Raw genomic sequence first — 13,521 nt, 5'->3', positions numbered from 1 at the left:
ATTTTGGGGGTGGGGGGGAAACTCCACCAACAATAATAGTGAGTTTTGTGTTTAAATATTGAATGTAATCAAAGTAAAGAGAAAATAAAGTGAAATTTATCAGCTACACAGGTGGAGGGGGGAGGTATACTGGGGTTTTTGGTGGTGGAATATGTGCCCTGGTGAAGGGATGGGTGTATAACTGAGATTAAGCCTGAAAGCTTTGTAACTTTCCACATGGTTGTTCAATAAAAAAATAATAATAATAAAAATAATAATAAAATAAAATAAAATAATTAACTTCTAAATAAAAGAATAATATTGGCTATGGACTTTCTATAGACAGCTGTTACTAGTTGAGGAAGGTTTCTTCCAACACTATTTTATTGAGGACTTTTATCACAAATAGGTGTTTGATCTTATTTAAAGTTTTCTCTGCATCTATTGATAGGATCATATGATTTTTATCTTTTCTTTTACTGATGTGGAGTATTATGTTAGTTGATTTGCATATATTGAACCATTCTTCTATCCCTGAGATGAATCCTATTTGAGCATTGTATATGATTTTTTTGAAGTGCTGTTCAATTTGGTTTGCTAAGAGTTTGTTGAGGAATTTTGCTTTGTTGTTAATCAAGGAAATAGGTCTGATTTTTTTGTAATATCTCTGTCAGCTTTGCATATCACTGTAATATTAACTTCATAGAAGGTGTTAGGAAGGACTCCTGTTTCTTTGGTATTTTGGAAAAGCTTGAGGATCAGTGGCAGTAAGTCTTCTCTGAAGGTTTAATAGAACTCACCCTTATCTCCATCAGGGGAAGGACTTTTATTTCTTGGGGAAATTTTTAATTAGTGTTTTAATTTTCTTACTTGATATTGGCCTGTGCTGGATTTCTACTTTCTCATTCAGTTTTGGGTGATTTCATCTTTCTAAGAATCTGTCTGTTTCTTCTAGGCTCTCCAGCTTTATAGAGTAAGGTTGTTCATAATAAGTTCTCATGACATCCTGGATTTCTGAGGATTGTGGGGCTTTATTGTAATTTTTCTCCTTTCATTTCTGACCCAATTTGTTTAATCATTTTCTTTTATTTTTCTTTATGAGTATAGCAAATCTTTTGTCTATTTTTTTTATTCTTGTGAAGAACCATCTGGTTTCATTAATTCTTTGTTTTACTTTCTTCTTTCTATATTGTTGATTTTTGCTCTGGATTTTCTTATTTCATTTTTCTGCTAGTATTTGGATTCATTTGTTATTGGTTCTCTAGGAATTTAAGGTGTGCAATTATGTTGTTGATTTTATCGTTTTTTTCTTTCCTTATGTAGACCTCTATTGCTTTGAGATTTCCTCTAAGCACTGCTTTTATTATGTCCCATAGATCTTGGCAACTTGTTTATTCATTACCATTAGTCTCATGGAATCTTTTTACATGTTCCTGGATTTCCTCTTTGATCCATCTGTTATGTTGCAGTGTGTTGTTCACTCTGGAAGTGTTAGCATTTATCCTCGTCTTCTATTTGTGGTTAGGTTCTATCTCCATGGCATTGTGGTCCAATAGGATTCTTGGTATGATTCTTATGTTTTTGAATTTGTGTAAATTGGACTTATGTCTTAAAATATGATGGATCCTGGAGATTGTTCTGTATGCATGACTTTCTGAGGATGGAAGTCTCTGTGTAATTGGTTATTTGGTTTCTATAAGTGACTTTTCAGTAGTTCATTTAGGGCCAGTTTGATTATCACAAATTTCACTAGCTCTTGTTTGTCTGAGAATGTTTTAATCCATCCTTTCCCCTCTAAATGAGAGTTTTGCTGGGTAGTAGACTATAGATTGAATTTTTTAAAATTTATTTTTTTTAATTAGTGAGTCATCCTGAGGGTACAGTTACAAATTTACCCATTTTCGTGCTTGTGTTTCCCTCATACAATGTTCAAGAACCCATCCCTCTACCAGTGTCCATTCTCCACCACCAATGAACCCAGTATCCCTCCCACCCTCCAATCCCGCCCCCCACCTCTGTGGCAGGGTATTCCATTTTGTTCTCTCTCTCTCCTTTTGGGTGTTATGGTTTGCGATAGGAGTATTGAGTGGGCATCGTGTTCAGTCTCTAGTCTACTTTCAGCACGCAGCTCCCTTCCGCTCGGGATCTCCAACCACATTTTACTTGGTGTTCCCTTCTCTATCCGGGCTGCCTTTCCCCCAGCATGTGAGGTCAGCTTCCAAGCCATGGAGCCAATCTGGTATTATATACTACTATTCTTGGGTGTTAGTCTCCTACTCTGTTATTTTATATTCCACAGATGAGTGCAATCTTTCTATGTCTGTCCTTCTCTTTCTGACTCATTTCACTTAGCATGATACTTTCCGTATTGATCTACTAATATGCAAATTTTATGACTTCATCTTTCCTAACAGCTGCATAGTATTCCATTGTATAGATGTACCAAAGTTTCTTTAACCACTCATCTGTTCTCGGGTACTTGGGTTTTTTCCAGATTCTTGCTGTTGTAAGCAGTGCTGCAATAAACATATAAATGCAGATGTCATTTCGACTATACTTTTTTGCTTTTCCGGGATATATTCCCAGAAGTGGTATTGCTGGATCAAATGGGAGCTCAATTTCTAATTTTTTGAGAAGCGTCCATATTGTTTTCCAAAGGGGCTGAACCAGTTGGCCTTCCCACCAGCAGTGTAGAAGGGTCCCTTTCTCCCCACAAACTCGACAACAGTGGTTGCTTTTGTTCTTTTGGATGTGTGCCATTCTCTGTGGTGTGAGGTGGTATCCCATAATTGTTTTGATCTGCATCTCCCTGATGATTAGTGATGCAGAGCATTTTTTCATGTGCCTTTTGGCCATTCGTATCTCTTCCTTGGTAAAGTTTCTGTTCATTTCTTTGCTCCATTTTCTGATGGGGTTGGATGTTTTCTTCTTGTGGAGTTCAACCAGTGCTTTATACACCCTTGATATCAACCCCTTATCGGATGGGTACTGTGTCTTGGTGTAGTTCTTTTTGGGTCTATTTTGCTTGATATTGTTTTTGCCTCCTGAATCACACAGATGCCTTTTTGCAGACAGTAGGGGGAGTTCTTAGCTATTATCTCTTCCACCACTCTTTCTTCTCCTTTCCCTTTTCTTCACCTTTGGGTATTCCTGTAATTTGGAGATTATTTTTTTTCTCTCTTGGTTCATTAAGTGCCTTACATTTTCTTCCATTCTTTGGTTTCTCATTTCCTTTCTGACTTCTTGTTGGTCAGAGAAGTCAACAAATAAAACTTTATTTTATTTTCAAAATGCAGACCAAAAATAAAATGTGTACTTCATTTTCAAGTTCACCTAAATGCTTCTCTCCTTATGGCCTTATGTTACTCTGACTTGCTAGTGTTACCTTCAGCTCCTTCATCTCCACTTGCATGGAATCTCTCATCTTTTGACAATGTTCTTCTTTGAGTTTGGTTGAATTCCTCATCGAGTTATTGCTTAATTTCACTGACAAGTGCTTGCTTAATCTCTGTTGCCAGGGCAAAGCTTATTGATGTTAGGTCTTCATTAACCAGGCTTAAACATTTTGATGGGCTGGGGACTTTCCTGGGTTTCTAGCCCCATCTGTGAATGCAGCTGCGTTTCTTAGTTTTGACATTGTTTTTCAAGTTGTGTGAGTGTTAATGGTGATGGTTTACATTTCCAGTAACTTGATAACACATCTGTTAAGTGGTTACTACCAGGTGACTATCAAAACCACATCTGCTGGTCAGGTTATTTTTGTAATTGGAAATGTTGTTTGAGTACAACCTCCCCAACATTGTCACCTTGTTACTTTCTTGAGTTGGCTGATATTGAAGTCAGTGTCAAGTATGTGAAATATGCCCTTCCCCAAGTACATCCGATATAGGATATATGTGTGAAAGATTTTTTTTGTTTTTATACTATTTTCTTCAAATATTCTTTTATTATAGAGCCATGCTTTTCAAAGTTACTGACAGTTGAGTTTTAGGCATAAAATAAATCAATGCCAATTCCTCCACCAGTGTCAACTTTTCTCCATTGGTGTTCCCAGATTCCCTCCCAAACACAAACCACACACCACACTCCACCCTGTCTGTCAACTTGACAGTCACATTACAGAGTTCCAGTAATTTCTCCTTAAGTCTCATGTTTTCAGTCCTGTTGAGTTTGTGTTCTGGATATATGGCTGTACCCCTCACTCATATCACTGGTATACCTGAAGCCCTGAAGACTTCACCTATTTCTTTTGGTCCTTTTCTTCCACCATTGGTTTCTTTCCTTCTATATCTCCTCTCTAAACATGGGGGTCAAGGGTGATTTAGACATCCCCTTATACTGTGTAAAGTGTATAATAACAATAGGAATGAAATAGACACTAAGATCATTACTCTCTGATTTTGGAGGTCACCGTGGGGCCCCTGCTGCAGTGTTTAGGGTTTACACCTGGCCATGTACCCTGAACCTTTCTGGCAGTGCTTGGGAGACTCTCCATGGTAATGGGTATCAAGCTTGTGCCAGGTCCATGGAAGGGAAAGAGCTGGACCCTTGTTCTAGCCCTCTCTGGCTCACTCTACATTTCTTCTTTATTGATATAAAGGTGTGTTCTAAAATGTCAATTAACATATAGTTTATATAACCAAATATTAATACATATTCAATGTGTACAGTTTATTTATCCAGTCACCTGTACTTAAAGCTGAGTTCTTTTCCAAACACATGGGATATAAGGAAACAGCATAGAAATAACAAATAGTCAAGTGCAGAGTCTGAGAAATAACTTACACAACTGGTATAGCAGGAGTCAGGTGTGCAAGTATGCTTGGACGGGCACTCTAAGAGAGTGGGGCAGAGTAATGACATGCATATGGTAGGTGCAGTGTTGAAATGTTGCATATGTGAGCAGCATTATAAATTATGGTCCTTACAGCTTTTAAAAAAGTTCAACAAGATTCGGAGATAGGTACAATATGTTTGAGGTTTTAGACTGTATATTTTATTGCTTATATATACACATGGGTTTTTAGAGAAATATGTGCTGTTTTTATTGCCTGTTTTGGTGTTTATTATCATTTTTCCAGTAATAAGGATTTTTATAGATTTTTAGTAAATTGTTTTCTTTATGTATGTTTGTAGATATGTATGTGTTTGTGAGTGTGTGTGTAAACATCTATCAATTATCTATCTCTCTATATTAGATTTGGTTTTGGGACCACACCCAGCAATGCTCAGGGGTTATTCATGGTTCTGCACTCAGGAATTTTCCCTGGCGGTACTTGGTGGACCATTTGGGATGTTTGACACTGAACCTAGAGAGGCTGTGTGCAGGCAAATGCCCCACCCACTGTACCATCTCTCTAGCCCTCAGTTCCTCTGTATATTGATTGGGAATCATATTGGAATCATAGTTTGGAAATAAAAAATATTATTCAGAATTGATTTTAGTATTTATTTTTTAGTGCCCTACTGAAACCAAAGCAACCTTTGGGGTCCACTTCAAAATAGTAGGAGATTGGACAGGTATGTAGTAAATAGTATTAAGATGTATGCTTTAAGACTAATGGATTGTAGTATAATTTAAATGTATTAAGTGGAGAAACTGCCAGAATCTACACAAAATGTCACATAATTCTCAAATATTTTGCTTTTTCTCTTTGTATAATGTTGACATATTTTCATCATGCTTTTGATTTGAAATATATTTGGGTTTAAGTTGTTGTTAATAGTGTAATATTTTTTCTGCTTGTAATTCAGAGATTTCTACCTGTTTTTCAGATGTAGTAGCAATAGTGGGAATACTAACGTGTTATTTTTTCATTTTTTATAAGAAGTGATTTGAAAGTGAGACAGTTGTTTTTAATCTTAGTATTATTGACACCTGGGATTAAGATCCTACAGATGTTCTACTTATTAGGCTATATTTCATGTGGTTTTATCTATCTGTATAGAAAATTCACATCTCTTTGAATTAGCAATCATTTTTCAATATCAGTTCTGTTGATAATGTTTTGCTTATTTGTTTAATGAGTACATCAAACTACCTGAGTCATATATTGAATTAAGAGTTTTGTGTAAATAAAATGAACATTATTTATTCTTCCATTTATTTTACCCCAAAGGGTGACTGACAAATGAATGATCAGGGAATGTTAGCTCATTGGCTGATTGTTTAAGTTAGTTATTAAAGCAAAAGTTGTAAGTGTAAACATAAAACAATTATAAAAATTTATTTTTAGTTTTTGGCTCATACTTGTCTGTACTCAGATATTATACTGGCTCTTCACTCAGGGATCTGCAGCCATATGGGTTGACAGGCAACCGGATGAACTGCATACAAGTCAAGAGCCATACCTGCATTGTCTCTCCAGCCCCTGTTAACAAAATAATTCTTAATTAAGTACTAAATTAGTTTGTAAAGACTATAGGGAATCAGAACAAATATTGGATTTAATATGTAGAGTTGTAAGTGAAGCATCACAGAAGAGATACTTTTTAATTTCCGTTTACTATAGTGTAGGTTATGTGTGTACACATAAATTTATGCTTTGGTGTACTCAAAGGGCTCACAGATCTGCCCTACTCATTCCTATGTGTCGCCTCTAGCACCTAATTTGCCCCCTTTCTACTTCTCTGTGATCTGTGTTCTTAGTTATATACTCCAGTGCCCAGGGTTTGCTACCAGTTGATATTTTCTATCCCGTTTTGCTTCCCTATATACCATATGTTACTTGAGTAAGATTATTTGGTACATGTCATCATTTTCCCTCTGGCTTGTTTGTCTCATCATGAAAATCTTCACTTACTTCCAATTTGCAGCAAACTACATGGTTTTGTTTTTCTTGTGACTGTGTAGTATTCTGATTTGTGGAATGGAACCTTTTCTTTATTCACTATATAGTTGGATATTTGGATATTATCATTAAGGAAGTATAAATCAAAACAATGAAATATCATCACACACTAGTTATGATGGCATATGTCAAAAATACTGAAAACAAAACAACTGGTATTGGCGGGTATGTGGTACAAAGCAACTCTTGTTCACTACAGTTAGGATTATTGCCTGGAAAACAGTATGGAAATTTCTCCATGAAAAAATATGGCCTAAAGATTGCATTTCTTGGAGTATATCTTGAAATATAAAACAGTAATATGAAAAGATTAAGATATATGCACAGTATGTCCAATGTAGCACTTAATAAAAGCTAAATTGTGAAAGATATAAAATTTGAGCTGATTCTTGGAAATTAATCAAATGACAAAATAAATGAATTATTTAAATGAAATGCACAGCATTGTCAAAAAGTTAGGGACAGTAATGATTAAACCGTATTTGAGAAGGGTGAGTTAATCAGTCTTTCAAAAGCAAATATTTTGTTTTGGAGGGTGTCATTTAGAGTTAGTTTGGTGAATCTTTTGAATGCCTTTGCTATAATATATGAAAAAACCTAAAAGATTTAAGTAAGTCTCTAGAGAATTTGGAGCATCATGATAGAAATGGTATTAATAACTTGCTAGTTGAATGGATTAGAATCAAGGAAGCATCTACTGATGCTAGAGGCAGAGAAGTAGAAGTCACCTTAAGGTGTTTCTTAAGGGGAGAATTTGCTGAGTAGATTGATAGAAACAAAGGAACTAGTTTGTGTGGAAATCAGTAAAAAATAGTTGACTATGTAACAGTAGGGCATTTAGAGAGAACCATTTGACATAATAGTGTGCATAAAACTTTTTTGTCTATAGACCTGCCAGCTTGCAATTGAAAACTTAGATAAATAAAGAAGGTATGCAAAATAACACTTAATGGCTAACTAATGAAATGAATCAAGATAGCTTAGAGTAATGACTTTTTTGCAATCATAATAAAATGAGGCTTAGGGATGGGTAGATGGGTCAAGTTGTAATGATGGGTCAAGTTTTTTGTTGTTGTTTTTTTAATTTTACTGAATCACTGTGAGATAGTTACAAGCTTTCATGTTTGAGTTTTAATCTCACAATGATCAAACACCTATCCCTCCACCAGTGCACGTTCCCCACCGCCAATATCCCGGGTATACCCCCCCTTTCCCACCCTCCCCCTGCCTCTATGGCAGACAATATTCCCCATACTCTCTCTCTACTTTGGGGCATTATAGCAACACAGACACTGAGAGGTCATCTTGTTTGGTCCATTATCTACTTTCAGCATGCATCTCCCATACCAACTGGTTCCTCCAGCCATCATTTTCTTAGTGATCCCTTCTCTATTCTATCTGCCTTCTCTCCTCTACTCATGAAGCAGTCTTTCAGCTATGGGGAAATCCCCCTGGCCCTTGGGTGTCGGCCTCATGTGATGCTACCCTACACTCCACAAATGAGTGCAGTCCCTCTGTGTCTGTCCCTCTCTTTCAGACTCATTTCATTTAGCATGATACTCTCCATGTTTATCCATTTATAAGCAAATTTCATGACTTCACGGTGGTCAAGTTCTGAAGTGCATGAAGTCCTTAGTGTGACACCCCAGTAATGAGCCCCCAAGATTTGAAGTTACCAACAAACTCCTGAACATTTTGGAGAACATCTTTTATAAAAAAGCAAAAAATAAATCAGACTTAAATGTGTATTATTTATGTGATGACATGTAAAAGTGATTATGTTAGTCAATTATTAGAGAAAAGACAGGATGTTCTAATATGGAAAGTGGTAGTAATACTCTTGATAAAATTAAAATTAGTTGATGTAATCCGAATTGTGTAGTGCTGTATATTAAAAAAAGTAAGCATGAAGTTATTTTCTGGTAAGAATTTCAGTATAGCAGAAGTTAACATCAGTCATTAATGGAAATTGATATAATTTTATATCTGGAGTAAAACAATCTCAATGATCATCTAATTTAATTGATCTGTGTTTCAGAAATTTCATTACACTGTATTGTGAGCTTCTTTACAAAGTTATTTTCTATTGTCAGCACCTCATATAGAGGGGTTAGATTAGATCATCAGTTTAGTCTCTATTAGGAACACATAGTAGTGTTAATTTTTAACATCCCCTCTCCCTTTTTATATACTCTGTCACTGAGGTAGAAATCAGATTGTTTTATGGAATAATTTTAGTTTCAGTCAGATATTTTACAGTTAGTAGACCTTTGCTATTGAATTTAAATATTTGTCGGTTGGGACCAATGGAGATGGTGTTGGCGGGAAGGTGCGGTGCTGGTGGATCTGTCAGTGTATTTACTGAATGCCTGTAACAGATCATGAACACCTCTGTAAACCGTGGTGTCTATATAAGGTGTAAGGGGAAAATAAAATTTTAAAAAATAAATATTTTTTGGTTTGGAGGAAAATACTCAAGCGTCTTTTAAGATATAACTCTGACATTACTGGTTTTTACCAAAATATCATTAAGATTTTATACCAAACCTCTTTTGAAAAGAAGTGGGGCACAATCATTACATGAAGCGTTCTGTATTGTTTCAGTGTACTTAAAATTCATTTATTACTAACTGCTTTATGTATGAATATTAAAGTTGAATAATTTAATAATCATAACTTTGTCACCATTTAGCATTTATTTTAAGTCTGTAGAAAAGGTAAATTTAGTTGTTATTGATCTATGCATTATAATCAAGATACTACCCTAATAGTAGTAGAAAAAGTAGGAAAATTTCTTCTTAAAAAAAAATTTTTATTAGTGAATCACTGTGAGGTACAGTTACAGGTTTACAAACTTTTGTGCTTGCATTTCATTCACACAATGATGGAGAACCCATTGCTCCACCAGTGCCCATCCTCCACCACCAATGATCCCAGTATCCCTCCCACCACCCTCACCCCATCCTCCCCCCACCTCACCTCTAGGGCAGGGCATTCCCTTTTGTTCTCTCTCCTTTGGGGTATTGTGGTTTACAATAGAGGTATTGAGTGGCCATCATGTTCAGTCTATAGTCTACAAGAAAGTAGAGAAAATATTATAGAGAAAATTTGTAGAGAAAATTTACTACAGTATATGAAATATTGATTTGAAAAATCTAACCTCCATGCCCAGGGCTCTCTGCCACCCTCATTGGTCATTCTCTGAGGTGTCAGCTGCAGTATCTGGCATCAAAGACTCGTTCACTTTGCAGATTGCCCACAGTGTGTCATCTGCAGATTCATCAGAACATCCACAATCTGAATTTTTTGAAGTTTTTGATGATAGTCTTGTTGTCCTAAGATTTCAATTCTTAAATACCAACATTGTATATTAAGCAGACTTCAATTGGAAAACACTAGTCATCGGCCATCCGATGCAGAAATGGCATGAGTCCATTAAAGGATTTGTTTATATGTGTCTTAAGTTTACATGTGTAAAGTTTGTTTATATGTGTTTTAAGTTTACTTAGAATTCTGGGCTTACCAGTTCTCAGTACTTAAGAAGGCAAATGACCATCACTTGCCACTTGTACAATGACATGATAAACAGAATTGTACCATGGGAAGGTTATGCTATGAAAGTTTATAAACCAATTTTGAACTAAAAACACAAGATGCTACAATTATGCAATGGTGACTCTTTTGTGGTAAGAGATAGTATCTAGCATGAAAGCCCTGCCACAGAGGCGGGGTGGGGTGGGGGGATGGGATTGGGGGGGGTGGGAGGGATACTGGGTTCATTGGTGGTGGAAAATGGACACTGGTGGAGGGATGGGCTCTCAAGCATTGCGTGAGGGAAAAACAAGCATGAAAATGTGTGAATCTGTAACTGTACCCTCACTGTGACTCACTAACTAAAAAATAAATAAATTAAAAAATAAAAAAATTAACTTTTAAAAGAAACTTTAGAAAGAAAAGTGGAAACATTACTTTTAAACCCAAGAAACTCTTTTACTTCTGAAAGAGTTCATTTAAATTCAGCATTATGATTGTAGGTGTAAGGAACACTATCGGATATTTTAAGAAGTTGACTATCAGTGTCTAGAGTTTCAGTGTTTTAAGTAGGCATTAGTTGTAGCTCCTAGGAATATGAATGGCTCATTAATTTAAGACTTTTCAAACTTCTTAATATTACTAAGGTTAGTCCTTTAAACCATGGATTTAAAGGGAAGTGGAATGATTACTTAAGTTTTCTCTTTGAATTGAACTAGTATTTTTATTGTTTTCCATGTTCCAGTCATATTTTTTTATTTTGAATTATAATAACAGATTTACTACTGGAGTTATTGTCATTCTAAATGTGAAAAGGAGAATATATTGCACTGTGTTGTCTTAAACTATATGCAGGAAGTGTAAAGCAATTTTATTGTGCTTACAAAATGCAGTTTCTCATGTGAGAACCAAATTATTTCCACAAGCCCTTAAAAACTGCTTTTAAAAGGTAGCATTACTCCATAAAAAAATTTAAAAAAATGATTTAAGAATTATGTATAGATAGAGAAGAAGCATGATATAATGCTTAGTTCTGAAACATTTCAACACAGAGAATTCAGCAAACATAATTAAGAAATGACTCCTAAAAAAAACTGTTGAGCACCGAGATAAGAGGAGAGCCAGGAAGGTTCCAGTAGTTCTGAGCAACATATAAAAGGATTTACAAAAGGAGGAATCAGTTGTTGCTGAGAAATTGGGTAAAATGAATGTTTAAATAATGACCTTAAGAACTAAGTATTTTTATTTTATTTATTTATTTTTTTAAATTTTTGCAAAAATTTATTGGGGTTTTGGTAGCAAAATTTACTCTTTAGTTTGATTTGGATAGTCTTGACATCTTTTTATCTGTATTTTATTTTATACATTTTTGTTTTACTTTTGTATTGAACTATAGGAGAGACATAGTAACAAAGTTGTTCATGATTTGGTTTCAGTAACACAGCGTTCCAATACCCATCCCTTCACCAGTGAACATTTCCCACTGCCAATGTCCTCAGTTTCCCTCGGGCCACAAACAAAAATTCTAAAATAAATTGGAAACACAGTAATATCAAGTGAAGAGATGATCAGTTAGACAAATGTATTAGTATGTTGGATTTTTTCCAATTTTTCTAATTTTCAGGAAAAATTGCAGATGTATCCTGATCCATCACACTCTCCTCTGCTCATCACGCAGATACCCACCTTTCAATCATTGTCTTTTGTTTTCTGGAAAATGTTGGTGACAGATAAATGGAAGTATTTTGAATTGCAACTGAAATCCAACGTGTGTGGGTGTGTCTATGTGTGTGTATGTGTGTGTATGTATGTGTGGCTGCGTGTGTATGTGTGTGGCTGCGTGTGTATGTGTGTGTGTGTGTATATGTGTGGTGTTTGTGTGTGTGTGTGTGCAGGGGCTGGGCGAGGCCCATACCTAGAAATGTGGAGGCACACAATTAGCAGCTCTCAGGGCTTACTCTTGCCTCTTCTCAGGAATCACTCCTGGCTTTGCTCAGGATGTCATATGAAGTGATGGGGAGAGAACCTCGGAATAAAATAATCAAGGCAAGATATTACCCCTATAGTATTTCCCATCTTCAAGCTAGTCTTTACTTGCAGCACCCTGATGGTGTCACACACACTGGAAAAGACAAGACTAGACTAAAGACAGAATCCAACATTAAAGATTGTCATAGCACCCAGGAAGCTGAGAAAAATGGAAGGTACTGATGAGGGAGTCATCTGATATCTAATGGAAAATGATACAATTTAGAATTCCTGTTACCTTTTAAGAGTCTTATTATTGGAAAAATATAAGGGAAAAGTTTGAAGACAGTGAGATAACTTTGAATTGCTACGTAAACTGAAGAATGGTAAGAAGATTTAATGAAGAGAGGAAGCAAATAGCAATTGGGCCTATCCTAAACTCATTTCAAAAACTCTTTGACAGAATTTATACTAATCTCACCTATGTTTAGCAGTACATGAATATCAAATACAGATGTGATTGCCTATGTTTCCTCATTTGTAATATCTGGACAAATAAGGATTAATGTATGTATATGTAATAAAGTGTGTATTTTTTAGATAATGAAGCTTTATAATTATTTTGTTTTGTTTTGTTTGGAGCCAAACCTGGCTACGCTCAAGAACAATTCCTGGCTCTGCACTCAGGAATTACTCCTGGCTGTGCTCAAGGAACCATTTGGGATGCCGGGAATAGAACCGAGGCTAGCCGTGTGCAAGCCTATCACCCTTTCTGCTGTACTGTCACATGGGTGGGGCCCTATAATTCTGATCTCATGTAACTCTATGTGGAAATAATTCAGGACAACTGGTTAACTTGATGAAATTTAATATAGGTTATTTGTTATCATAGTATAATATCACTGTAGCACTGTCATCCTGTTGCTCATTGATTTACTCGAGCAGGCACCAGTAACATCTGCATTGTGAGACTTATTGTTACTGTTTTTGGCATATGGAATACACCACGGTTAGCTTGCCAGGCTCTGCCGCTCGTGCGAGATACTCTCAGTACCTTGCCAGGCTCTCTGAGGGGGACGGAGGAATCGAACTCGGGCCAGCTGTGTGCAAGGCAAACACCCTACCCGCTGTGCTATCACTCCAGCCCATCATAGTATAATATATCATTCATTAAATATGATCTGGGAGTAAT

At 36.0% G+C, this 13,521-nt stretch overlaps 1 protein-coding gene across 2 annotated transcripts in view; it reads left to right on the top strand.

Annotated features, from left to right (window-relative positions):
- NOX4 (NADPH oxidase 4) overlaps positions 1 to 13,521 on the top strand; it is a 203,377-nt gene that overhangs the window by 104,765 nt on the left and 85,091 nt on the right. For both annotated transcript variants that reach the window (XM_055143267.1, XM_055143273.1), the window contains exon 12: positions 5,439 to 5,499. In XM_055143267.1, the coding sequence (XP_054999242.1) occupies positions 5,439 to 5,499 (61 nt within the window). The remainder of the gene's footprint in view (positions 1 to 5,438; positions 5,500 to 13,521) is intronic.

Source organism: Sorex araneus, chromosome 1 (assembly GCF_027595985.1).
Source record: "Sorex araneus isolate mSorAra2 chromosome 1, mSorAra2.pri, whole genome shotgun sequence".
Classification (NCBI taxonomy): Eukaryota; Metazoa; Chordata; class Mammalia; order Eulipotyphla; family Soricidae; genus Sorex; species Sorex araneus.
This window is presented reverse-complemented; position numbering and strand designations above follow the sequence as displayed.